Raw genomic sequence first — 27,152 nt, 5'->3', positions numbered from 1 at the left:
TCCGGGCCTCACGGGAATGCTCCACAGAAGAGATGCAGCTGATAAACACTGGCTGAAGCACCAGAGTGCAACAGACAGAACAGAGCCAGGGGCACTGCCTGCACTTCTGGGTCATGACCGAAGTAGGGTCACCTTCAAAATGGAAAATCAGTGCTTCAGGCTGATAAACATGTAAAGTATTGTTTAGAAGACACTTCTGATCTTCTGCAAGTCAAATTCCCAGTCTTTTAAATAATAACATAAAAACTCCAGAGAAAAATATAAATGGATAAGATGTAGTTTTACATAATGCAAACTAATTAAAACTCAAGAAATTAATAAATTCCATAATTTTTTTAAGTAACACTTTATTTTTTTTTAGATGTACAAAATGTTTCCTTTCAAGTGGCATACATTTTCAGAAAGTCTATATTCAGGGCATATGATTTGAATGCTGATTATTTTAACATGAAAAGCAATTACATGAAGAAAAACTATCTTTAGCCTCAAGAGAAGTGACAAACCGCAAGCTATTTTAAGTGACTTTTTATCTTTTCCTACATAGAATAGCAAGAAATGTTTTAAAAATACATGTGGCTTCCAGTCAGGGAACCTTGGGTAAATTATCTTGTATTTCCTGCATTTGTTCCCGAGGGAGAAGGGACGAGAGGACTGATTGCCAAGCACCTGCAGCGCCCCAGGGTAAGCACCGCACTTCTTCACAGGGTGGTCGGGGTGGCTGTGGCCTGACGCTGACGGTGGGTTGGTTTCCTTCATCTTCACACGGCGACTGCTACTAATTCCATCCTAGCACAACGTGAGCCACGAGGAGGTAACACATCCCGACGGCGCAGGACACGAGCATCATCGGGAACCCCAACCTGAAAGACAGACATGGGTGAGAGCTCTGTGTCTGCTGCGGACTATGGGGTGCCGTGTTCACCACACTGCATGATTGCAGAGATCTTTAGAGAGTCATGAACTCCATTATCTTTTATTTTTGAAGTAAAAATCTAGTCATAGCTTAGATTATCAAGATGGAGGCTTCTACCGGACATCTCCCCCTGGGTGCAATTTATTTGAGGCTCGCTTAATTTATTTTCAGATATTTAATGGATGTTTACAGCACTGAAACCTTCCCCAAAGTTCCCACCCCCTCACATAACTCACTGGCAGGCTGACACACGAGAGATTCCACGGATAGCAGACCCCACAAAGAAAACAGGCTCTGCAGAAGCCTGCTTGCTCCAGGGAAGCACCGAGAAACCAGTAGCATGGCTAGACAGAACTATTTTAGGTAGTAACTGTGAGGTTCCAGGTAAATATCACAAGGAAAACTGTAAACACTGCACGATACCCCGCCCGGGCAACGGCCAAGAGAGGCGCCTGCCCTTCCACCTGCCCCAGAGTTCAAGGGAAAGAGTCGACCGTCTTCACAGTGGAGCAACAGAAGTTTCCCATCTGAGCAGCAGAGAGAGAACAGACTTGGGCGTGGGAAGCACAAACCCTCCAGGACCGGGGCCTGGACAAAAGATCCAACATGTGTCACCACAGCCCAGTGGGCGGAAAGCGAGGGACAAGACGGGGAAGGTTCCAGTCATGGTGGCCGCGTGTGGGCGAAGGACGTACACCTGAAGGTCTAATAAGCTGAGCAAACCCAAGAGTGACCCTGGCAATCTGCGCCAAGACAATACACTCAGACTTCTGGAAAACCAAAGAAACACAAAAACCTTGAAAGGAATGAGAAAAAAATTTGACAGCTGGCCTAGAGATAAAATAGAAACTTCTTCCTCAGAAGCCACGGAGGCCAGCAGGAGGCAGCACATTTTTCAAGTGCTGAAAGAAAAGAGCTGCCCAGCCTGATTTTTATATCCATCAAAAATATCCTTCAGGAATAAGGAAGGAATCAAGTCATTTTCCCATTAAAAAACAAAAACAAAAAACAATAACAACAAAAAACAGCCATCTGACCCTAAAAAAAAATACTGAAATTGTTGGGAGCCGCGGCCGAGCCCGGTCGCCTTACTTGGCGGACGTGAGGCCTGTAGGAAAAAGCAAAGCCTGAGCTAGATTACCCCTCCCATCGAGTGTGCTAAGATGGCGCTTACTTCCTGCTTGGTAAACAACCCGCCCTGTAAGATCTCCTGCTTCCTGCTTGGTAAACAACCCGCCCTGTAAGATCTCCTGCTTCCTGCTTGGTAAACAACCCGCCCTGTAAGATCTCCTGCTTCCTGCTTGGTAAACAACCCGCCTTGTAAGATCTCCTGCTTCACAACCCGCCCTGTAAGATAGTCTGCCTAGCAACAACTGATGTTAGCTAATCAGCCCGCATCGCGCACTTTGAACTGGTTGGCCACTGTAACCCTATAAAAGTGAGTGCCTCTCCCGCCAAGAAAAGAAGAAGAAGCAAAAGAAGCAGAAGAAGCACGCAAGGAGCCGCGGAGAGCGGACCGGTAGAGGCTTCGGGACAGACTGTAGGGAGAAGCACGCAAGGAGCCGCGGAGAGCGGACCGGTAGAGGCTTCGGGACAGACTGTAGGGAGAAGCACGCAAGGAGCCGCGGGGAGCGGACCAACAGAGGCTTCGGCCGGGAGGATTCCCGGGGCAGGCTGTACGGAGAAGGAAAATAAAAGAAAAGGTTGTCCACTGCCAGACTTTGTTGTGTGTCCTTCCTGCCGGCCGGGAGTGACACCGACATGAAATGTCTTCAACTACAAAGGAAATGACATCAGAAGGCGTCTTGGAGCACCGGGGAGGAAAAAGGAAAGAACAGCCAGAAATACGGTCAAACACGGTCAGAGCTCTTTCTTCACTCGAGTTCTTAAATTATGCTTGATAGTTAGAGCACAAGTTGGTTCCAAATAGCTAGGAAAGAGGATTTTGAAAATTTAGCTGCAATGAAATGACAAATGTTTAAGGTGATTAATGTGATGATTCCCCAAAGCCGTCATTAGCCAGTGGCTCCGCGTCCTGAGACAACAGATTGTACCCCACTCACATGTGCAATTTCAGTGTGTCAACCGAAATAAAACAAAAGCATTACCACCTGTCTGATGTTATTCTCAAGGAATATACAGGAAAATTAAGGACAATTATAGTGCAAGTAAGCATGGAGGGACCTGCAGGGATGCACGGTTTCTGCACTTGCCTAGCACCGGTGAAACCTCTGCTGACCGTGCTAAGTGATGTGTGCATCATATGAAGCCTACAGCAACCACTAAATGTCTACACCAAAAGATGCATTAACTAAAACTAAAAATACACCAAAGAGGATCTCTAGGAAGTAGATCTTAGACAGTCAGGAAAAAGAAATAGAAAATCTAAAGGAGAGAAAATATATCAATAATTATATCAAATGTGAAAGGTATAAATATGCCATTAAAAGCAAGGTTAAAGAGTGCACTGAAAAGCAAACCAGAAGCCCTCAGTGTCCAATTGTGTTCCATCTACAAGAAATTCAGTTCAACTGTAACAGTATCAGATGACTGGAAATGATAACCCATTAATCAAAAAGACAGGAACGGCTGTACTGAAATCGCCTAAGTGTATTTCAGAAGCAAGGCTGCATCAGGGCAAAGCGGGTCATTGCAAGAAATCTATAAAAAAGTGACATCAAACAAAACCCCCTAAAGCTAATCAGCAAATAGTGATTGCAAGAAGGGCCACAGTGTACGATCAGCATTCACCACTGAATCAGGAAAGTGCTGCTTATAATCTTTCCACATCAAATACTGAAGCACCAGCTTAAATCCTGATGCCATAAATTACAAAATGGTAATGAATGAAACTGGAGAAGACCCAGATAAATGCAGTGACAAAATATTCATGAATGGAACCCTCAACATAGTCAGAATATCTGTTTGCTTCAAATTAATTAAAATGTAATGGAATTCTTACCAAAATCAGAGCTGTATTTTTTGACATAAGCGAGTTGATCCTAAAATTAATACAGAAGGGCACAAAATCTAAAACAGCAAATACGATCTTGACAAACAAGAAAGTGGGAGGCCAACTCTTCCCAAAGTGGGGGCTCAGTGTGGAGAACAGTAACGGGGACAGCAGGGCACAGACAGAGGTACAAACAGGGGCACCAGTGAGCAGAACAAAGAATCCAAAGCAAGGTGCACACAGAGCCACATCTTAAACAAAAGCCTGTGGAGCAGTCAGCCAAAGCCTGGAGGATGAAGTGAAACCTCAGCCTTCCACTGCACACAAAATTTAGCTCACAGCGAAGCACAGATTTAAATGCAAAACACAAAACTATAAAACACACACCCAAAAAAAATCATAAGATTAAGTCTGTGGAGCCTATAGTTAGTGAAGGGTTCTTAGACAAGACACCAAAATCATGGGTCCGTAAACAACAAAGAAAGATAAAGTCAACTTCAAAATCTAAATCTTTTGTGCTCAATGAAAACTTTGTCAAGAGTAAATAAAGACAGGATACTGACCAGGAAAATATCAGAAAAGCATGAACCTGATAAAGACTAAAGACCTGATAAATCTGGAATTCATAAAGCGCTCTCAAATCTCAACAGTGCGCACACTAAATTAGCTAATTAGAAAATGAACAAAAGATGCAAGAGACTTCTCTGCAGAGGATGCTCAGTCACCAGCCTTGAGGGAGGAGAGCTGTGATTTCGGCTAACATCCGGAGCTGCAAGGCTGGGTGTGGGGTTACAGGGATGTGGGGTGAGCACTGAACCCCAGTGTGGGCAGATATCTCAGACGAGCAAGTGTTGCTGGGTGAGAGGAGACCACTTGGACCAGGAAAGCTGCTGCCCTGGCCCTGGAGCTGCAGAGTCTGGCTGAAAGCAGGTCTGCTGGAGGAAGGCTGCAAGATACGGCTTAACATCCGCTCAGCAAGCCACAGAGTCTCAGAGAGGGCAACTGGGAGATGGTAATATCCACTGAGCTTCAGGAGACCCAGTGAGCCCAGACCAATGCCAGCCCTGCCCGTAGCCTCCCCGCAAGCGACCCGGTAGGACACAAACTCGCACCCAGTCAATGGGAAGAGAGACACAGGGAAAGAGAGAGACCGGAGGGTAGGCAGGAATTTGGAGGATTGCTGCCAAATGCCAACCATATTTTATATCCTGTTCCTCATCTGCTAGTTGGTCTGTGATTTGCCACTGAAGAATCACACACGTGTTCAAAGGTACTCACACATGGGAGGGGCGCCAGAGGCACAGAGATATGCATAGGCAAGGGCTACGAATGTAAAATGTACTTTCCCAATCCAAGGAGAATTCACTTGGTAATTGGGCCCCTTTATAAAGGCTGGGAGCCACCAAACTCTGCTTCCAGACCGCAAGTGTCGCCGGTCTCTTTCTGTCACTAGGACTCCTTGGGACCACAGCCGCTCTCACTGGTTCTCCTCCTGTCCTGGCTGCTCTGCAGCTACCTTGGTGGAGCACAGTAATTGTGCCCAAGACCCTGAGGTCCACAGAGTGTGGCCTATTTCCTGATCACTCTCCACAGAAGTCATGTGTTCAGCAAGTCCCCAGAAGGGGAGGAATCTGGTGGCTTACCGTTATCCACACAGAAAACAAGGCCTACCTTGTGTGCAGCAACACACAGCAAAACACTTCCAAATATTAAATTTTCAATTCTAAGAGCAAGAAGGAAATAGGTGAGATTAAATTTAATCATCTATTTTATTTAATATGGCATACGCAAAATATTATTTTGCCATATAATCAACATAAAATTTTAGTGAAATACTTTGCATTCTTTGTAAAATTCTTACTCTTCAAAATCCACTTGGAGCTTCTGCTCACAAAGTGCCTCAGGTGGAGTTTTTTTTTTTTTTTTTTTTTAAGGAGAAAAGAAAAGAAAGAAAAAAAAACAGTGAAGGGGTACAAGTTATACAGATTTACAGAAGAAAAAAATGCGCAGTAGGAAATCACTAGTTAATGGATTACATATTGCCATCTTAGAAATAATTGTTCAAGTCACAAAATTAAAGCTTGTAGAGTGGACATTCCAACAATGATACTGCAAACAGTTCTGTTCAATGATCCAATAAAACTCTGTGATATCATTTTCTCTTATACATTTAAATATACATGCAGTTATATAGTTTAGAGCACTTTCTTTTCCTCTCTTTTGTACAGTGACTATTACACATTTTGGGTTTCATTGCTCCCATGGTTCTTATTGCTTTTTTGGAAGAGAGTAAAACCAAATGTGACATAACAGAACAGAATCGGTCAAGTCAAAAGGGTGGATATAATAGATAATATAAAAACATAATACAAGGTGATCAACAATGGTTACCATCATGCCTCCCGCTATTTCTAATAGAATTGCCTATATCATTAGTTGTAATACAATTGAACAAAACAGTAAAGAATAAAACCGACAAAACCAAAACATTGGAGATATTGTAGGTCTTCAAAAGTAGATAAAAGTCAATGAGAATGGGCGTTATAATGAATCTCATTATCTTCTCAGCTGATGCCTAAACTTTCGAACCTGATACTATCCAGCAAAACAGAATAGAGGAACCTCAGTCAAAAACAAGATGGTGAGAGTAATACATGGCTTCAAATCGAGATAATAGAAAGTCAAAGTGGGTTACTATATTATATCCTGCTACATTTTTCCCTTTAATTAAATGGATAAAAATAAAAAAGTAAATAATGGAGTGGAGATTGAGAAAAAAGAGAGCATAACAGCGAAACAGGGCAGATCAAAACATAACCATTTAAGCAGAATAGTGTTTCACCACCAGATAATCCTGACCCAAAAATAGTTACCATATTGACTCCCTCCCTGAAGTCCTTGAGTACAACTTCATATACTGTACCATTAAGTATATCAAAACAATGTAAAACCATTTAAGAGAATGACAGCATTATAGAGTATTTAGAATCGACTAACAGAAAATGAACAAAGGTCTCTGTATAATCTCCTTGTCTTTAAAAGGTTTTTGCTTATACTATCGTACATAACAAAATCCAATAAGATACAACCTGTTTAGACCATTGGAGACAGAAGAACAAAAGCTAGATGAGACTTCAAAGCAAGATGGTACTAAATCAGCATTACCTATTAAGATGTCATTTTCTCCAAAAAAAGCTGTTCCTATCATCCAATCTTCTCTGTCTCATTTCTGTTGAGCTCTTTTTCTGTCAGTAGCTGTCAGTTTATCTTCTTCATTTTGTTCTCTGCTCCATTCGTTGTGGCCTCCCCGCCACTATTTCTGGGTTCTTTGTATTTTTCTTTTTTTAGAATATCCTGCAATACTTTCTGTAGGGTTGAATTGGTGGTTGCAAATTCCCCCAGTTCCTCTTTATCCTGGAAGCACCTCGTTTTTCCATCAATTTCCAGGGACAGTTGTGCAGGATATCTCAATCTTGGCTGGAGATTATTATCTTTCAAAGCTTGAATTATTTCTCCCCATGCTCTTCGTGATTTGATGGTTTGTGAAGAGAAATCTGCTGTAATTCTGATGGGTATTCCCTTGTAAGTGATCTGTTTCTTGTCTCTTACAGCTTTTAATATTCTGTTCTTGTATTGAATTTCTGGAATTTTTATTATTATATGCCTGGGTGTTTCTCTGTTAGGGTTGTAGGTAGCTGGGGTCCTGTATGCCTCATACATCTGAGTATCTTTACCTTTTGCTAAATTAGGAAAATTCTCCTGGATTATTTCTGTGAGTAGCTTTTGTAGTTCACTTGTTTGTGTCCCTACTTCTTCTTTTATGTTCTTAATCCTTAAGTTATGGCTCCTCTTATCATCTTCTTGTCTTTGTATTATTGCTGTGTGTTTCTTTGTTATTTTTAAGAAGTTTTTCATTTCATTCTCCCATGTTTCAAGTCTGCCCTCCAATTCAGATAGTCTGTCCTTAGTTTCTTTCAAGCTGTTATGCCAGTCTTGGATAGACTTCTTAATTTCTTGATAGTCCCTTTGAACCTGCTTCACATACTCAATGCTTTCTCTGTTTTCTCCATCAAGCAATTCTCCCCTCTTTTTCTGTTCTTCCATTCCACCATCTGCTTTTTCCTGGGTGGTGCTTAGCATTTTTCTAACTATTCTGCATACTTCTAGCTTCAGGTCATTGATAACTTCATTCCTGAATTGGTCTATGAGGCTCTCTATATGGCGCTTAATGTATATTGGTGCGGTGTCCACTATTGCCTGATTCTCAGGATTGGGGGCCGAGGAGCCTTTTTTGTTGCTTCCCTTCCCCATATTTTCTGTTCCTTATAAAATGCAATCTTACATAGGAGGCCCGGCTTCCCTGCCTGTCAGCCACAGCCTGATCAAATTGCGCTGGCTAGTTGTTCCCGCCCACCGCTGCGCACCAGGGAGTTGCGGAGGAGGCAGCCTACGCGGGAGTCGGTCGCTCCTCCGGGCCACCGTCAGGCTCTGGGATCTGGGTTAGGCCAGCCTAGGGAGTCCGCCAGCAGCGTCACTCAGGCCAGGCACCTTTCACCAATCCCGTCCGAGAGGGGAATGTGCGGCTGGAGTTGCCACTGTGCCCTGCTCTTACAGGACTGCCCGAGCCCAGAAAAACCTCCGCTGGAGTCAAACTGTGGTAGGGAGTCAGTTTCTCGCTCACCTCGCCACCAGTCAGTTTTCCTCCTTGTCCGTCCTGTTTCCGACTCCGTTCGCAGACTCCTGTTCCCAGAGCTCGGCGCGTCTCTCCTTGCTGAGCCGCTGTGGAGGCAGCCAGCCGCCGGGCGGCGGGAAACCCAAATCGCGGTTTCCAATGGCGCGCGGTCGAGCCTCCACACCGAGACTTCTCTGTTCCTATTTTAGCGCCAGGACCGCATTCTAAGTTGGATTCTCTCAGCCCAGTTCGTTCCTGAGTCAGCAGAGCACATCTCTACTGGTTCATATCTCCTTAGTCCGCATCATTCCTGGCCTCTGAGCCGAGGCTTTCAGAGAGCCTTCAGTAGCTGCTGCTGTCTGTCCGCCATGTTGAACACTCAGGACTGGAGTTTTTGCATTTCAAGTCTCAGCAGCCCCAGTGGCTGGGAGTGACCAACCAAATGCACTGGGCAGCACAGCTCCAGGAGGGCTGGTCTTCACCCTGGAAGCCTTTACACAGGCAGGTTCACAGCTTCCAGCCACCACAGGCTGGACAGAGCTTCTGGAGTAGAGCTTCTGCAGAGAACATGGTCTGAACGGCAAGCTTGGGGAGCAGGCTCTGCGGCACCCAGACACATCCCTGCCCTTCAGGAAGCTCACGAGGCTGGCTTTTCCCATATGCATCCTGGAATCCATGAAAGAAAATTCCTCTGACATTAGTTAGATGGAGTCAAGCAACGTGATGGAGTTGTTTTTTGGCCAGGCCTGGGCAGCTGTGTTAGCAGTGGCTCCCCATGTTAGCCACACAGACACGAAGGCCAGGCCTGCAGCAGCTCATTCTAGAAAACTCCGAAGGCCAGACACAACTTCAAAGCCCAGGGGTCCCTGCTTTTCCCCGGAGGAGTGAGGCAGCTTGATTGGAGTTTCAATGTTTTGCTCACTGCCCAGCCAAGAGCCAGCTGGAAGGAGATTTATTCGAAGAGAGGAAGTAATGACTTCCTGGCTCTGCCAGCAGGACTCCAAATACACAGGACACTGACGCGCCGAGTTCACCCGGGGCCTTTCACTTCCCAGCAGATGCATCTGTCTTGCTCTCCAGTGCACTCAGAAAAGCGATAGCTCTACCAAAAGGCTTCGGAAAAGCGAATTTGCTCAACATCCAGTATCACATTATGCTTTCAATTCCCTCTGTGATTCCTTTCACTTCATTCTGGCTCTAATATCACAGTCTTGCGGAAGACAAAAACACTTGAATGTCAAAGCCGAAATCAAGATGCAAAATGTCAGGTGGGTGCCCAGACATTCCCTGCATTGCACGTAGTTGCAGTTAAAAATATGCCCGCACTGACACTCGGGGCTCCACGGGACTGAGGCTTCCAGATTGCTGGGAAATGCACGGCCCAGGACCGTGCCTGAAGCATTTTAACGGAGCTCAGCATGCTGGACAGAGACCTGCTTTTCAACAAGAACTGTTTGCTGATGGAAGTCTCCTGTTTGAATCTTAGACTGAAATCATTCTTCTTATTTATTCTGCTTTCCAAAAGAGCTATTTCACTGTTGTTGTTCTGCAAAGATAATGCCTGCTTTTCTTTCTTTCTGTCTATCTGTCTGTCTGTCTCTCTCTCTGTCTCTCTCTCTCCTTTTGTTTTATTTCCTTCTGGTTTCTTTGGTGTGCTTTCAAAAAAGCATTAGCTCTACCAAAGGTTTTGGAAAACACAGACCCCAGGACCTTACCCATTGCTAGGCAAGTGTCCATCACTAGGCCACACCCTCATCCCTCCAGATACCTGTTTGTTAGCAGAGGCAGAAACAGCTTCAGCTCCTGCCAGGTGACACAAGGTGGCCCCTTTCCATAGCCAGTGTATCCCTAGAGATCTGCACTGTCCAGCTCCACGGCCTGCCACTGGATTCCTCTGGACCTAAAACAGGGGTTACCCTCACATCCTCACATTTGAGGGGCCTCAGACCTCACCTCCGGGGGTCTGCAGACGAAGACTATCCAACCCTCCTCATGAAGAACAGCTGAGAAGCCTCTTGCCTCCCGGACAGCCAGTCATTGCGTCTCCCTCACAAGGAAGAAGGGAATCCAGGTGAGGAGGAGAAGACAGGCTGCAGGGCTGAGAGGACAGAGGGCAGGCTCTGTGGGGGCGGGGCTCCACAGCTCCTGCAGGGTCCCACCCATCAGGCTGCGGTGAGGGCTGCCCGAGAGATAGCACAGAGCACGGGTGAGGAAGGACCCGGGCGATGACAGAGAAACGGTCACAGCATCATGGCGAGAAACCGTGCATCGAAGTGAAGAGGCAAAGCCCGGAAAGGAAAGGCTCCCAGGGAGATGCTTGTTCCTGCTTTAGTCCTCTGTGAGGAGATTCCAATTTGCCGTGTCGGTTTCATACCTTCAACCTTATGAAATGATCTATCATTTTTAGCCAAGCAGAGAAAGAAGCAGAGAATATCACCTGTCTTGGACCTCCCTTTCCCTCAGGCTGTGCTCCCCCGGCCCACTCCGCCTTTGAGGTGCCACCTCTTGAGTCTTGGTATTTTCTGGCCAACTTCTGGGCTGGGGCCCTCCACACCCTAAGACCCACAGCCAGCCAGGCTTCTGCTTCCTTGAACCCCTCAGTGTAGGCAGCCCTGTACCTGCACAGCACCCACTGAGCACCACGAGGTCACCCAGTCCAGCAGGTGCGTCAGGTGTAAGCGCCGTCCACAGCTCTTCTCAATGCTGCTCCTAAACTGTTCGAGCACCTTCTCCCATCTTCATTCAGAACATGACCTTCCTTCACTGGATTTTTTTTAGAAATACATTTATCCAAGTTGAACAGCTTTCATCGTTTCTAGCCAGCAAGCTCTTGCCACTTTCGCCCGCCTTCCTGTCTTCCACTGCAGGTGAGTCCCGCTGGATTCACTGCCGTGGCCCTCCCCGAGGACCTTCCCACCAGCACGTCTCAGCTCTGCCCATTCGCCTGGCATTTCCCACTGACTGGTAAACACCACCAGCTCTTTGTGACCACCAAAAATCATCCCTGGTCCACTCCACCTCTCTTCCGTCATTTATGCCTTAACTTTACACAGCACTGGGGTGGGATAACCTGTGGACGCTGGAAGGGAAGAAATGTCCCTGGTCCCTGCCTGCAAGAAGCTCACAGTGAAGAGACAGATGTCAAAACGAATCTCCAGTCTGGTCTAGCGAGCGCTGCACGGTGTTACGAAGCGGAAGCCAACAGCAAGCCATTCCTCAGCAGCAGCGCCCGACTGGTGGCCTGCGGGGCTCAGCGGAGTGCAGGACGATTAAGAAAAATGACCGTGGGGTTGATGTTCAGCACTGAGGAGCACTTAGTTATCAAAGAAAACGAGAATGGTCACAGCAGATTCAAAGAGAACGTGCATTTATTCCATTATGTTCTAAGATTTTAATGATCTATAGTTTTCCATGAAAATATCCATTTTATAAAAATTCTTATTTTTATTATCACAGAGGTAATGCAGGTATCCTCACATAACTAACTGTCTTTACCTCTGCTTTACCACACTTTCCTCTTTTGAGACAAGGTCTCACGATGTAGTCCAGGCTGGCCTCAAATTCCCAGCGAACTTCCTGCCTCAGCCTTCAAGTCTGGCTGTTCTCCATACTTTTTAATGCGTACTTTTGTTAATTTTTGCTTTTTCATTGTATGAATTCATTGATGTCAAAGCTTTATCTGTACTATCAATAATAGTTAACCCAAAATACTACCTTCTGGCTTACCAATTCCACCATTTTGATTTTCCGGTTCAGTGAGCTTGGCTTTATGTTGTGAGTCTGTTTCCTCCACCTTTTCTGGTATTTTGTTCATGTATAGGTGCTCTTCAATTTGCAGTGGGTTATACCCCAATAACCTCACAGTAATTTGAAAACATATAGAAAATGCATTGAATATGTCTGGCTCCCTAGACAGCTGTCTTAGTAACTTTCTTGTTGCTGGAACAAAAAATCTGACACCCACAAGCTAAAGGAGAAAGATTTATCTTAGTGCTTTGTAGAAGTCTGTAGAGGGTTCAGTCCATGGTTGCTGAGACTGGCTTGATCTGGGGCAGAGCAAGCAATGATTGGTATTAACAGGTTGGCATAATCACACTCAGAGTCTGTCCTAGGCTGCCTTACAGAGAAGGCTAATCCTTAAGCTAATGGCCAGCACTGGAGCAGTGGGCAGTCTGTGGCCTCCTGGTGCCTCGCAGCAAGTAAACACCACAGCTGAGGACTGTCCCTTCTGGCTAAGTAGTCAATGTCAGCAGATAATAGGTTATTAGTTAACTGTGATCTGTTCCTGGGTGCACCCACAATCAAGCTGTGCACCTAATAAAGGCCAGGGCCATGGTGCCTTGTGGTCTTAGTCCTTCTTTGATGTTAACCATTCTGCTTTCCTTGTAAGTAAAATATACACCTTGTCTGTTTTATTCCCTTATTGTATCCCTGCGCAGGAGATAGGTTGTCCAAGGCCGAGGTCCTGATAATAGTCAACTGGCTCCAAAGTAGGGGGGCATGGGAGAGGAGAAATAGCCCATGCCAAGGTGAGCAGAAAGAAGGGCCACCCACACCAGGTTGAGGTTTCCCTCTCCGTGATTCCATCACCTATAATCATACCAAACTAATCAGTAGACTGATCCAGTAATCCACACTCACAATCCGGCCACCTCCCAGAAGTCCACCTAGGAGAGCATGAGGCTTGGCGGTGTCATGGGTAACTGAGCTAGACAGAAATATTACAGGCAGGCACACAGGGCTGGGCCCTCGTAGGAGCCAGTGCAGAAGGCCAGGGACCCTGCAACTGTGGGGGAGTCAGACACCTCTGCTGTGGACCAGGCTTCACAACAAAAGATAGTCAAATGTACCCACATGTCCTACGGAAAAGCATCAGGGACTGATTCTCTAACTCGGTCTCTATCACCTTGAGGAGAGCAGGAGTCACCATCCCAAGCCCTACAGGAAGAGCCACTGCCCTGTTATTCATCCCGCTTGCTATGTGACTCGCTTCCCCATTTGTCCCTGATTGTATCAGTTTTACCCATGCAATTAATCTAATTGGTTGGCCATAGCTCTGTCCCACTTCATGCTACCTGCCTTGTGAGTTCACATTTTCCCCACCTTAGACCAGTCTCACCTCATGGTTTTGTTCTATAAAAATCCCTAGAAAAGACAGAGTCTTTGGCACCCATTTGGGACACTTTCTAGACGTCTCTCAGACAAAAGCTTTCTTTCAATAAATATATTCTGTTCTTAACATCTGTTGTTTCTAAAATTCATTCCTTGATTTTAGGGAACAGGAACTCATTCCGGACACCTAGCAGGTCAGGAGTTTTGTTCCTCTCTATCAGTGGGACGTCCAGGGAGGACACAGCCATCCCTGGCTGACGGCACAGTGTGCTGTGTGACCAGCCGCTTTCCTCACAATCCTGTGAGGCTGGGAGCTGCAGTTCAAAGCCTCTGCTCAGCATCATGAGGAAGGGTCTGACCACACAACGTCAGCCCAGAAAAAGATCAAAATTCGAGACTCTGGGCAGTTTCCACTAAATTCGTATTGATTTTACACCACTGTAAATGAAAAAAAAAATTAAGCCTATGGTTAAATCAGAAAGTGTCTGTATTGTTTTCCTTCAATCTACAAACAACTGAAATACTAAAGGCTGCACTTCTTTCCTGAGTGACAAGGACTGTGGGAAGTGGGCACTGCTTGTCCTTGGAGCAGGCAAGTTGCCCGCGACTACAGAGGGCAGGCAGGGTGGAGCCTGCGGCCAGAGTCAGTTTTACTGTGACCTGAACAACGTCTCTGAGCCTTGCTTTCCCTCAAAATGCTATTTTGTGCTACAAAGGTAATCAATAAAATGTATAAAACAGTGTCTTGCACGGCACTTCGTAATGCTAGTGCTTTGCATTCACAAACGTTCTGAATGGAGGCACTGTCACTGCTGTGTCACTGTTACTACAAACTCTGTTAAATAATTGTTAGCATTATTAACAGGATCACTTCTAATACTACTACTCCTACACTCTCAGCCCCTTGTTTTCATTTTTAACTTAAATTATTATCTTGTGCTCAAAGCTGGCCTGGAAATACCACTGCTAAGCACTGGAACTGTCTTCATGGCTCCATGCATGAAGAACTTTTGTAGGTGTTTCGTGGATTCTTGTAAAGAAGGCATATCCTTCACAGAGAGTGGAGAGGACTACATATCTAGTAACTCAAGTTTTTAGAGGTAGTATTACTTGAAGTCGTCCATTATGATGAAGTTTATGTTAATTTCCTTTTAGTTTCTGAGTTTACTTTTTGTATCTTGATGCCATATTTTTGAAAATTAAAAGCATTACATTGCCTGTCTTTTTGAATTTTAACATGAACTCTTACTGTATGAATCAGGTGTCGTGATACAAAGGTAAAAGCCCATGTTTTCACCATCTGCCCTGCCTTGCCCTGTGGCCAGCAGCAGGAGGGCACCAGTGTGACCCCTGACCTGGGCGTAGCTGAGACCTGGAGGCCTCCAGCACAGAGTCCCTCCACCGGTCTCTGCCTCGCCATCCCCAGGCTGATGACAGAGACGCAGCCACTGAGCACAGGCGAGATCATATTTATTTTTCTAAATTTTTAAGAGAAAAAAGACACAGGAAATAAAAACAAAAAGAGACAAATAAACAACAACGACAAACCCAAAACGATAACAATGTAGGCTTTCACAACAAGATGATAGGAATTTAACAATGGTGGTAAGATTGCATGTTGTTATCCTCAAAAGGGTTGCTTTGGTTACCAGATACAGACATGCAAAATTGATCCAATCATATGAGTCTTAACTGTTCTTTTCCAAGGACTAATAGAATTAGAAGTATAGTCAACTTAGCTACCTTATGCATATACAACAAATTTATATCATTTTCCTTTTCTCCTTTTTTTCCTCCTTTGCCCTATCCCAGTTATTTTCCCCTTTGAGCAGTTTCTTACTTTACACAACATTTATTACAGATTCTGGATCTTATTTTCTCTTTCGGTTTCTTACCATAGGGAGACAATACGGTATTTACACATGTGAGCCTGATTTATTTTACTTATGAGTATGGTCTCGGGTCGTGTCCCTTACTTATAAAAGCCTTGATGCAATCTTTCTTTATAGCTGAGTAGTACTCCATTGTATTTCTTAGCTTTGATGGGTAAACATGTGACCTTCAGATTTCAATGCATGTACCTCAGAATGTGACCGTGTTTAGGAACAGGGTCCCTGAAGAGAAGACTAAGGTTCAGTGAAGTCTTGGGGGTGGAGCCCTAATGCCATGTGACAGGATCCTCATAAGCAGAAGAGATTTGGGCACGCAGAGGGAAGGCCCCGTGGGAAGGTGATCTCTCTCATCATTATCCGCTGAAGTATTAAAGTCGATCTTCGTGTTTAAGCTCCTCCCTTTTCTGCCTTCTCCGCACTCCTCCTTGGTGACCATCAGCCAGATGATTTTCAGTGTCTCCTTCCTGCAAGCAGATCCCTGCGAGGTCTGCAGTTGCAGCCACCAAACACACCCTGCCTTGGGCTCACCCCTGACATCAGGACCTTACAAGTCAGCCTGTCCCCATTGGGCCCCTAGGCTGCCATGACAAAGTGCCACAGGCTGGGTGGGGTCCAAGTGTGGCCTTGGGACTGGAAACTTATCCTCTCTTGGCTCTAAGGCTGAGAGTCTGGGTCTTCCGAGGTGCCCTGGTTTGCTTCCTCCTGTGGCCTCCCTTTTCGGTATGTGAATGGCCATTTCCTCCTGTGTCTCCATCTGGTCACCCCACTGGGTGTGTCTCTGTCTCGTTCCCTTATTCAGTGTCCCTAAGGACACTGGTGGGATGGGCTCAGACCCCACGTTCATGACTTTACGTTAACTAAACACCTCTTTAAAGACTCCATGTCCAAATATGTGCACATGCTGAGATACTGCAGGTTAATATCTCAGCACACGAATTCTGAGGCAGCTGGTCTACAGCATTCTCTAGTGCCAAATTCCTCACATTCATGCTGGGGATATGGGGAGCGGGTGCTACCCAGCTTTTCTGCTTTGCCTGACTCTTGTTCCAGCATTTAATGTAACTTTTGAGGTCATAATTTGCTTCTGTTCTTTTAGCCTATCAGTCATGAAGCCCTGAAACTTCTGTTACTATAAATATTTCATATTTTTTGCATTTTAGATAACTTTTCCTTCTCTAACTGTGGTTCCGGCCCATCCTGCTGCTCAGATGGGCAGTGGCATTAACCTTAATGGTGTTTTCAGTGAAACCATAGAGTACACAAAGCTCCTGGGCATCAGGAACTCATCCAAACACAGCCACGCCTGAGCCCTGGCCTCAATGCCCTGGGCTGACCCAGGGGCTCCCTCACTTTGCCTCAAGAGTCAGGAGCACCCCAAGGTTGGATCGCTGCAGCAGACCACTGGAGCAACTCATTCCTAAAGCTGTGACCCCAAACTGCCAGAATGTGGGTGCAGCTTTGGTGCGGACTACTGTGCTGATTCACTGCTGTCTCCTTGGATTCCCTGTACGGGAAGAGGGTGACCGGCTCTTACTGGGCAACACACGGGGGTCGTCTCCATCCTTTCTCTGAGGGGATGATCCCAGAATCATGGAGGCAGACAAGCTCTCCTTAACAAGCCTGTAGGGGACCACATTCGATATTAATTTGAAGCCGGTAAGTGGCCTCTCAGTGTGGAATATCACATTTCAGGAAGGAAGCCCTGAGCACAAAGAATTCCTACTGTGTTGACCATGGCTCAAGTTCAGATTTTCTGCTTTAAAAGTTAAGCCATGCCATAGATATGGTATTGGGCTAGTAACTTCACCAGAACCGGGGAACACATGGGATTCCTGTCCTCTCCTCTCCTGAGTCAGGTTAAATCCCCTCCCTGCTTCTTCCAGCTGAAATTCAGGTAGTTAGAAACCTGAGCCTGGGGCCTGAGCAGAGCGAAGGGCATCTCAGAGGCTGCCAGGGTATGAAAGGAGAGCTGGACTCCATGGGTAATGGAACCTGTCCTCGTGCTTAGAGCATTTTAAGGTTTCTTCTGCTTTTTTCCCCTTAAACGCTTAAAGAAGAGGTCTCTACCTCTACTGCCTCAAACAAAATATCAAAGCTTTATTCCTGGGATAAGTGAGGGATGCTGTTTCCCCAGGGGCTGGATGAGCTCCAGGGCCCTGCCCTTGCCTCTGAGGAGCTCTGGGGGCCACAGGCGACAGAGAGTTCCAAGAAATAAGAGGCACCACAGTTATCTGGTGGAGCATTTGAGTCGCAGGGGACACCCTAGGTCTACATCCTTTTGCTTGAGGCACATTTGAAGGAATCCAGCCCGAGTCATCTCTCTTCTCTCCACCATCCCCACGTTGCACCACGGGAAACACCCTGCAGATCCCATCCACCTCACCAGTAGGCTGGATCCTTAAACACTGGGAGCAACTTGACTCTGGCCACTTACAAAAAAGAACACTTTATTTTCCATCGCAATACTGTTCGGCTCCAGTGTAAACCAGGAAAGATGAGAGATGGGTACCCAGTGGACGTCTCAGTTATAATGCTATTCTTTAGTTAGATCTTTTTATTAAAAGGAAAGGAAGGGGCTGGGGATTTAGCTCAGAGGCAAAAGCACCTGCCTTGTAAGCAGGCGGTTGTGAGTTCGATCCCTGGTACCGAAAAAGAAAAAAGAAAAGGAAAGGAAAGTGACATGAAGCCACTGGTATTGGGTTTTTATGGCTCTTTATCTGTGGAGAGGCCCAAGACACATGGTACTTAAAGAGGCCTCGAGAAAGCGGACATGGTGTCGCGGATGGTCCTGTCCTCGGCTGCTCACCTGCCTTCCAAGGCTGAGCAGGCACTGAAGGGACACTATCTCATTCATCAATCAGCCCCAGATACTCAATGCAAATGGCAAATTCCACACGGGCCGTCAGATCCTCGGACCTAAGCGCTAGACACGTCTCTTCTGTTTCCACCACTGGGACCCAGATGAGGATGGCAGCAGAAGGGCTACGAAAAACAACAGGCCAAAACCATCGCTGTCCCACCAGCAACGCGGCAAGCATACTCAGGTCACCCAAGGAAAAACCGAGGCCACGCTGGGAAAGGCTCTCTGCCTTAAATGCTAGAGAGCAACACTGGGAATATGTCCACCTCCTGGACCCTGTCCACATGTCAGGCGGCCGACGTACCTGACTCACAGCCCTGGAAGACTGGCCGCCTTCACTCCCAGAGAAGGGCAAGGCCGGCCAAAACCCTCTTCTCCCACTGGGATAAAGAGGACTGAAGGGCCAGGCAACCCACAATGCCCTGCCCACAGCCGGCCTCCTCTTGGGAGGAACCCTGGGCAACCCTGGATGGCACGATTCAATTGCTGGTAGATACAGGGGGGTTCAATCTGTTTTAACTTCATTCTCTAGAAACCCGCCTCCAGATCTCCAGCCATAACTGGGTTTGAGGGGAACCCAAATCAAATCTTCTCTCTATTTGCTCCGTCATGTCAAGGCAAAGGTCAGATGTTCAACTGTGAATTTTTAATTACCCCACAGTGTCCTACTCCTTACCAGCAAGAGATTTGCCAGCAAAACTGATGGCAATTCTCAAACTCTGGCAAATGCCCAAGCAGATTTTACATGTAGGGACCACATGAGGCCTCCCTGACCTAATCAGCCGAATCAGTCCTGCTGCGTGCTGTGACAGAGGATCTGGGAGGGCAAACGAGCAGTGCTGGTAGTTATAGAACCACAAGATCTCAGCCAATTTTCTAATCAAAGATGCCCGGAGAGGCCTCCAGCCTCTCACAGACGGCTTTCTCAACTGCGGCCTGGCCAGCACCTTTGCAGACCTCTCATTCTCCCCATAGCAAAGTCTCAGAACTTGGGTACAAGCAAAGATGCTTTGTTTTCTATGCCCAGTTCTAGTTTGCTCCACAACAGGAAGATCCCCTTTCAAGGAAACATGACAATACACTGCACGTGGACAGTTCTCCCACAGGCTTAGAGACACCTTCACCTTTATGCTTGGGCAAAGCAACCTGGAGCTTGAACAGGGAAACATTTGCATTTATGTAGATGATATTCTAATCTGAAACCCAACCTGGGAGCTATCCAACCATAACACTATCCAGACCCTCAATCTTCTAAGAAGGGTATAAAGTCTCAAAGGAAAGGGGTCACCTACTGCTTTGGCAAGTACAATACTTGGGCTGCCTGCTTCCACGTGGAGAACAAAGCTCTCCCCGGGTACTGGGCCCAGATTCTTAGTGATCTCAGGTCCTCTGTCACCAAACAACAGCTTTGCTCCTTCCTGGGAATGGCCGACTTTTGCTGGAGCTAGATACATAATTTTGATCTAACAGCAGAGTCTTTATAGGACCCCCATCTGTTCCCCTAGACTGGACAAACGGGACTGACAATGCCTTTCAAGAAATAAAGCATGCCCTTACTCAGGTTCCAGTGCTGGGAATACTTGATTTAAGAAAACTCTTCTTCCTCTACATAAAAGGAGAGAACTTGCTTTAGGCATCTTGACTCAAAGGCTGGAACAAGAACTTCACACAGAGGCACACTTTTCAAAAGACTTGGAGTTGCCTGCTGGATGGTGACCCTGCCGAAGGGCAACAGCAGGTACAGCTCTGCTAAGAAAAGCCGTGAAACTAACTTGGGGGAAAAACTAGGAGTCCTGATTCGCTCTCAGGTCAGGGCTATTCTTGAGACACAAGATTACTTGAGACTAACAGGACAATGCCTGGTCACCTCGAAGTTCACATGTCTCACTGATACCGGCTCAGAGGTCAGCCAGTCTTGGAGCACGGGATTCCTAGACCTCTCAGGCAGGCAGGACATCAGTGACCAGGCTTCTAAGACCCCGAGGAAGTGTGGTTCACTGATGAAGTAGCTTTTCCCAAGGACCTTGATAGGTTACACAGTAGTCAGCTCACAAAAGACCACTGGGGCCAAATTCCTCACTTCCAGGGGACCTCTTCTCAAGAAACAGAGCCAACAGCTCTTACTCAAGCATTGATACTAGGAAAAGACAAACGGCTAAATATCTATTCAGACCCAAATATGCTGTTCTGGTGCCTCATGCCAGATCCAAAACCTTGAAAGAAAACATGATCTGTGAAGCACAAAAGGACAGTCCACAACCCCAAGAGGCAGTTTATGTCCCAGCAGGTCACGGTCATACATTGCTCTTCAAAGAGATCACCCCTGGATTTGACTGCCCCAGTCCCTTCAGAGTGACAACGGGCCTTCCACTGCGTCACGGATAGCTCAGAGGGTAGGAAGGCCTCACAATAAAGTCGCATCCCCATTCTGCACGGAGACCTCAGCCTTCCCAAAAGGTGGAGAGAACCAACCAGACCCTGAAGCAATCTCTGGAAAAAGTTTGCCAAGATGCTTCTGAGTCTTAGCTCCAACCACGGCCTGTATCCCTCATGAAGGTTCAAAACATCCCCAAAACTGGGCTAAATAAGAGTCTATTTGGGATGTTATATGGGAGGCCTTTTTTAATCCTCTGGTATGGTAAGTAGAGCCAGCGACACTGTCTTATTAATCTTACAGTGTCTTATTAATCTGTAGAAAAGACTTCTCGACTGTATGTAAACAAGCTAGTAAGACCTGCAGTCCCTCCAGCCAGAAGTAGCTGTATGAAGACAGAGACTTTACGTCCTCAAAGATTAGGTGACTTTTTGTCTCTCAAGGGCAAATGAAGCAGGAGTTTAGGAGGTGGCCAGCTAGGTGGCTGGGCGGTGGGCATGGCATGTAAATCACAGAAATCCAAAACACACGTGCGCAAGCACTGCAGCTGGGCCAGTCAGAAAGTGCGGTCTTCAGTTCTTGTGACACAGAATCAAGCAGCTTTTTAATAGGACAGCCTAGCCCTGATGTCAGCCTGAGGAGTGGGGGACACACTCACTACACAGTGGCCATTAGCCTCACAGCCACTATAAGTTCTTTAGGTGGCCCCTCTGGCTCCACAGAGCACACTTCTTTTCCTACCTTAACTGACCTGCACTCACTCTGCGAAGGATATTTTTCTTCTCATCTTTAAAGAAATGTAAACCAGGTGGGTGGAGGGAGCTGAGGCAGGAGGATTGCTGTGAGCTAGGGGCTCAGCCTGGATACAAAATGACAGTTCAAGGGCGACCACAACTGCATACGGAAACCCTGTCTCAAAACAACAAAAAGTTAAAATTAAAAATTAAAAACACAAAACCTCCCTACCTTTTGTGTGTTTCTTGTCCAATTCTTTGTTCAGGACAAGAACCTGGAAGGAATGTAGAAGACCCACCCACAGTGCCCCAGAGACCCAGTAACAGCCTGACATGGCCAAGGGCAGGTCACAGGGCTCCTGCTGTCCTCCTTCTGTGGCCCACAGCCGGCCACTGGCCTGGAGGAGGCCCTGGCCTCCCACAGGGTGCTCTGTTGCCCACGATGATAGTGTGGGCTGCCCACACAGGTGGTGAATCTCCCTGTGCCCCAGATCTACACACACAAACGCACCAGGAAGAGTCTCCCAGAGGCACGCGCCCATCTGCCCTGACTTCTATTATGGGCTGCTTACAGTGTGTCTAAGTATTAATTCAAATGACATTCAAGGTCAGATAAATCTGAGAAATACTGGCTGAAAAGCAACACCGGTTGCTCAGTAATTAACCACAGGGCTCCTTAGCTTCAAATATTCTAGCAGCACTGTGGTTCTCCAGGGACTGGATTTTATTACACAGAGCTTCCCAAAGGTGTTTAACTTGCAAACCCTTCTTCAGCTACTTTAAGTACCCTTATTCGAGGCTAAAGGATTGGGAAGCATGGAAATATTAGCAGCAGAAACCTATTGAAAGTACTTTAGATTCTAAAAAATGGAACATAAGAGGCTTCAGTTCGCAATCATGTGTCTCCATAAAAGTATGACAGAGAAAGAGCCTCGTAAGCTCTGATCCCACTCAGAATTACTCTGGCTGTACGGAAGCACTTGTGTGTTTCTAAGCCGAGGATCCCCGCTCTTGAGATTCACCCCAGCAGCACCAGACCTGCCTGTCACACCCTCAGGGTTATTTTACTGGGCTCTCGTCTCAGCTGGACATTTGCAGGATTACCATCAGCCACTGCATCCGGCGCTTTGCTGTGGGCTCTGACCAAGGGCTGTGCTCTCCTGGTGGGGTCAGAAGTGGCCCCTAGGAACCCTGCTCTGTCCTGAAGCACAGGGAAGCATCACTGCTCTCCAGGCTGTTAGAAGGCGGCTGCCAAGGCTCCCACATGTTCCATTCCAAATGGGCTCTCCAGAAGAAAGGGTTTCTAAGTGTCGCCCACCCTCCTCCTAGAGGTGAGGGCTATTTTCTTACTATCTTGTATTCCTCACATCTTCAAACCAAACTGTGGCGATACCACCAGTGCAAAACCTATGCCATCATTTACCCATTCAAAGATTCAATGTTTTCGACAACCCCTTTACCATTGATTAATACCAACATCCTGAGAAGTCTAAATACTAGCAGACTCAAAGGCAATCCATGGATTTCTTTTGTGCATTTTATCTCCTTAATAACTGTTCATCCTTTCTCGTATACCATACTAGAGAGTAAGCTGATTTTGCAAACCTTAAAAATGACTTACATGTTGATATGAACATTATAATGAAGTTCTAGAATTTTAAAATGAAAAGGAACCTTGGAGATAGTTTTGGTTGAAACCTTTGTTTTCACACATGAGGAAGCTGAAACTTTAAAGTACAGCGATTTGCAGTCCTATTCTTTCAAAATGTATTTTTGAGCATCTCCCAAGTGCCAGACACTATTCTCTTTTTTAGAGTGCAGTGGAAAAAAATGCAAAATTCTCTGTTTCACTGTAACTTTACTCTATTTTAAAGAATTGAAAGTTGAACTCAGTTCTTTCGTACTCTATTGCATTTCCTCTCTGCCCTTCTCTTTTGTATCATATACTTCCTTTGCAGTGCACATATAAATGCATACATGCAATGCACTTCAGTGTATATGCATATGCTAAGATTAATGAAAACACATTTGCATTTAAATTAAGTCAGTACTTGGTAAGTCTGCTTCTGGGGGAAGCATGCCTTATGAGGTGCAACCTCCATGACGTGAAAGGAACAAAATAAGATGGTTCAGTCTTCCAGAGACTGAGGTGGGGTGACAAGGTACAGCTGTTTAAAGAGAAAAATGAATATCAAGACCCCCTCCCCCAGAGCATCGGAGGGCATTTTCGAATGCATGCTCACGGGTAATTCTATCGTGAGTTCCACTGTCAGGAACACCTCAGGACATTGTTTTGTTGACAAAATTAAGAACCAAAGCAGAAAGTGGCAACTCACATAAAAAGCACCGTAAGAATAATCAGCTTTTCCTTATCCACTTATGTCACTGGTAGTCAGCTCTTCCATCTGATGCACAGAGACCCATACCACCACCGCCAGCACGCCCCCATCGCTGCCACCTCTGCCACACTGACTTTACACAACCGTGCCCGTGCCCTCACAGGGGCTGCCTCTGCTGAACGGAACCGGGTGCACACCCAATCTTCCTTAATTACAGTTCATCATCCGTTTCCTTTCAGCCTTCCCCTGCGGCTGCCACTGAAAGCTTCATATTTTAGCTTATTTGTTCATTTAAAAATACACATTGAAACCTACTATTCCCATGTGCTATGAAGCAATCAAGGCAATCTCTGCTTTTGGTAGCTCATAAATCTGTAGCGGAGACAGACATACAAACAAGCACACCAAGACAGTGTGGCGCGGGGTTATTCTCACCTAACTGTAACTAGCCTTTGTTTACTAAGTAACTTACCAGACGTTTCTCCCACTGGACTCCGGGATAAGAAAACCACAGCAGTATTCTATGGAGTAAGAGGCCCAGGCAGCCATGTGCCTCCGTGGGACCAGTGAGACTGCCTGGAGAATCTGGGAGGGTTTCATCTCGAAGGTATTGTTCAACCCACGCCTTGCACAGTGAGCCACTTAACATCTGGGAACTGGATGGACAAACACTGCAGCTGTGAACCTCCCTGTGCATGGAGGACCTACAACATAAAAACATAAACCCAACAACCTAAAAGTAACGCGCACCCTGCAGAGTGCATTGAGGGTGAATCACTGCACATAGTAGGAGCCTCGGAAAAGGGCAGCGCAGGTTTTGCAGTCTGTCCTCTTATACTCTCCACTTTGACTTAATCAGCATATCAAAGTGGCTCTCATCCCAAAAAGTAAAATCCTCACACAAGACTTCCAGCTAGCAGAGAGCTGCAAAGAGCATCTCTCCCAGTCACTGAACAAAAATTCCACACAAAGCACACGTCAAAACAATTCTTGTACTCATCACAGAGCTGAGACATTGGAGCAACAAACTACTCTGAAAGGAAAACAAAGGCAGGCGTCTGCAAAGAGCAATGAGGTGTGAACCCTGCCTAGCTTGGGAGACACCCACCAGATAACACCAGGAGGGGTGTGGCCAACACTTCTCACAAATTAGCAAAGTTAGAATGTGAAGCAGCTAGAGAACAGAACGTGGGCACCCCGAGGATTCAGACAAACCAGACAAACGAGGATTCCCACTCACACCTCCTTGCTCTAACCTCGGTGGATGTGCACAGAAAATCATTGTGGTGCAGGCACTGCAGGGGCTCAGCACTGTCAGAGCGCGTGGAGTGAGGCTTGCACCCTTCTTCAAGACACCCTCAGGAACCAAAGCCCAAAGCTGCTGGGAGGAGGCAATGACCACTGTACTCCAGGCACTGAGCAAGACCCAACGCAGCCGGTGCCCCAGAACCCAAAGCAGGGGAGGAGGGCGTCATGGTAGAGAGAAGCCCAGCTCAGAAGCATGATGAGATTAACGAAGAGTAAACAGTGAAAAACAGCAGGTAATAACCTATGAAATCAGTGCAAAAAAAGAGCTAAAAACAAACATTCAAAAGACACTAATAACAACCCTCAAACAAACTGTCCGTACACACATCGGTGACAAAGGGATAGCACACTGAGGGTAACCATAGCAACAGCAAATGTCAAATCAAGATGGAGGCCACCCCATATTGTATGCCTGACAGAAGGAAATGTGTCTATCTTCAGGTAGAAATGAGTAGCTTCTACCGTCTACCTTCCAACAGAAATTGGGAGACATAAATCATACATGATGGCGCATGTCTTCAATCCAAGCACTCTGGGAGGCTGAGGCAGGAAGATGGCAAGCTTAAACCTCGTATAGGCACACTACTGACTTAGCAAAACCAGGCTTAAAATGTAAAAGGGGGGCTGGGGATTTAGCTCAGCGGCATAAGCGCCTGCCTTGCAAACACACAGTCATGAGTTCAATCCCCAGCACCGATTTTTTAAAAAATGTAAAAAGGGTTCAGTGTTAGTTAGGGAAAGGGCCCTGGGTTCAATCTCTAGTATAAAAAATAATCAAATAAGAGACATACAAGTAAGCTGGGATGGAGGTTTGACCTCAGTGCATGTTCTCAAAAGACAATGCAAGTAAAGAAATCAGGCTCAGGTATAACACTTTCAGTTTAGAAAGTTTAAATAACTGAGATTAATATTCTTATAAAACCTAGTGAGATACATGAAAAACATATAAAATCAAATGAGTAATCTCAGCAGAGAAATGGAGACCCTAAGAAAAAATTAAATGAATCGCTGGAATTCAAAAACACATTAATAAAGATGAAAATACCTTGGAGGACTCAGCAGTGGGCTTGAAAATCTGAGAAGTGATTGTAACTGAAGATAGGTTAACAAAATTTATCCAAAGTGAACCATGAAGAGAAAACAGGAAATAAATGAGACAGCACCTCAGAAGAACAGGACACTGTCATTCTACCTGATGGGCGTGACCGGAGGAGTCTCAGAAGGTGATAACCAGGGAAAAGCAGCCAAGGGTCTGCTGAACTAGTGTACCAAACCACACACCCAAGGAACACAGGAGGCACTGAACATCAGAGAGAAAATGAAAATCAAATCTAAGTACATCATACTCAAGCCTCTGAAAATAAGACGACAAAGGAAATCACAAAAATAGATAGAGAAAACTACACTGCACACAGAAGACCGAAGATAAGAATCACAAACAGACACGGCTTCGGACTGCACAGGACAGGAGACGGAGGACAACATCTCTGCAAAGCAAAGACCCAGCAGTTCTACCACTAGGCACATACAGCAGACGAGGAACCGCGCTACAGATTCATGCACGACATGTTCTCAGCAGCCCTCCTGCCAGCCAAAAAAAAAGTGAGAACGCCCCTTTCCCATCACCGATGAACAGCCAAACAAAATCCAGAGTATTTATGCAGGGATATTACGCTGCCAGGAAAGGGAATGAAACAGAGCTACATGATGTGCCTGATGCTCCACACTTGTTCCCCTCAGAAACACTAAATAAACAAGCTATCTAAAATAACTTTACAGGAGCTGTAGAAATCAAGGACCTTCAGCCACACAGCAAGCAATCAGGAAAAAATAACGCCCACCGCCAGTCGGGAGTTGTGTGGTGCTTTCTGCTCACTCTGCCCTGTACCTGCCCCACCACGACGCGCCTGGAGAACCAGAGCCTGTCCCAAGATCCCTTCCGTAAACCACAGAAAACAGAGCACCAGCTTTGCCGAGCTCTGACCTGTCCAGGAG

At 46.2% G+C, this 27,152-nt stretch overlaps 1 protein-coding gene across 5 annotated transcripts in view; it reads right to left on the bottom strand.

Moving 5' to 3' along the window:
- Positions 1-327: 327 nt before the first annotated feature.
- The window catches only part of Oca2 (OCA2 melanosomal transmembrane protein), a 310,843-nt gene continuing 284,018 nt past the window's right edge, over positions 328-27,152 (bottom strand). For all 5 annotated transcript variants that reach the window (XM_063249815.1, XM_063249819.1, XM_063249816.1 and 2 more), the window contains one exon: positions 328-860. In XM_063249815.1, the coding sequence (XP_063105885.1) occupies positions 776-860 (85 nt within the window). In that variant the 3' untranslated portion in view covers positions 328-775. The remainder of the gene's footprint in view (positions 861-27,152) is intronic.

Source organism: Cavia porcellus, unplaced genomic scaffold (genome assembly GCF_034190915.1).
Source record: "Cavia porcellus strain 051 isolate PalLab524CR breed Dunkin Hartley unplaced genomic scaffold, mCavPor4.1 scaffold_6, whole genome shotgun sequence".
Taxonomy (NCBI): Eukaryota; Metazoa; Chordata; class Mammalia; order Rodentia; family Caviidae; genus Cavia; species Cavia porcellus.
Note: the sequence above shows the minus strand (reverse complement) of the source record. Positions and strands in the feature narration are given on the sequence as shown.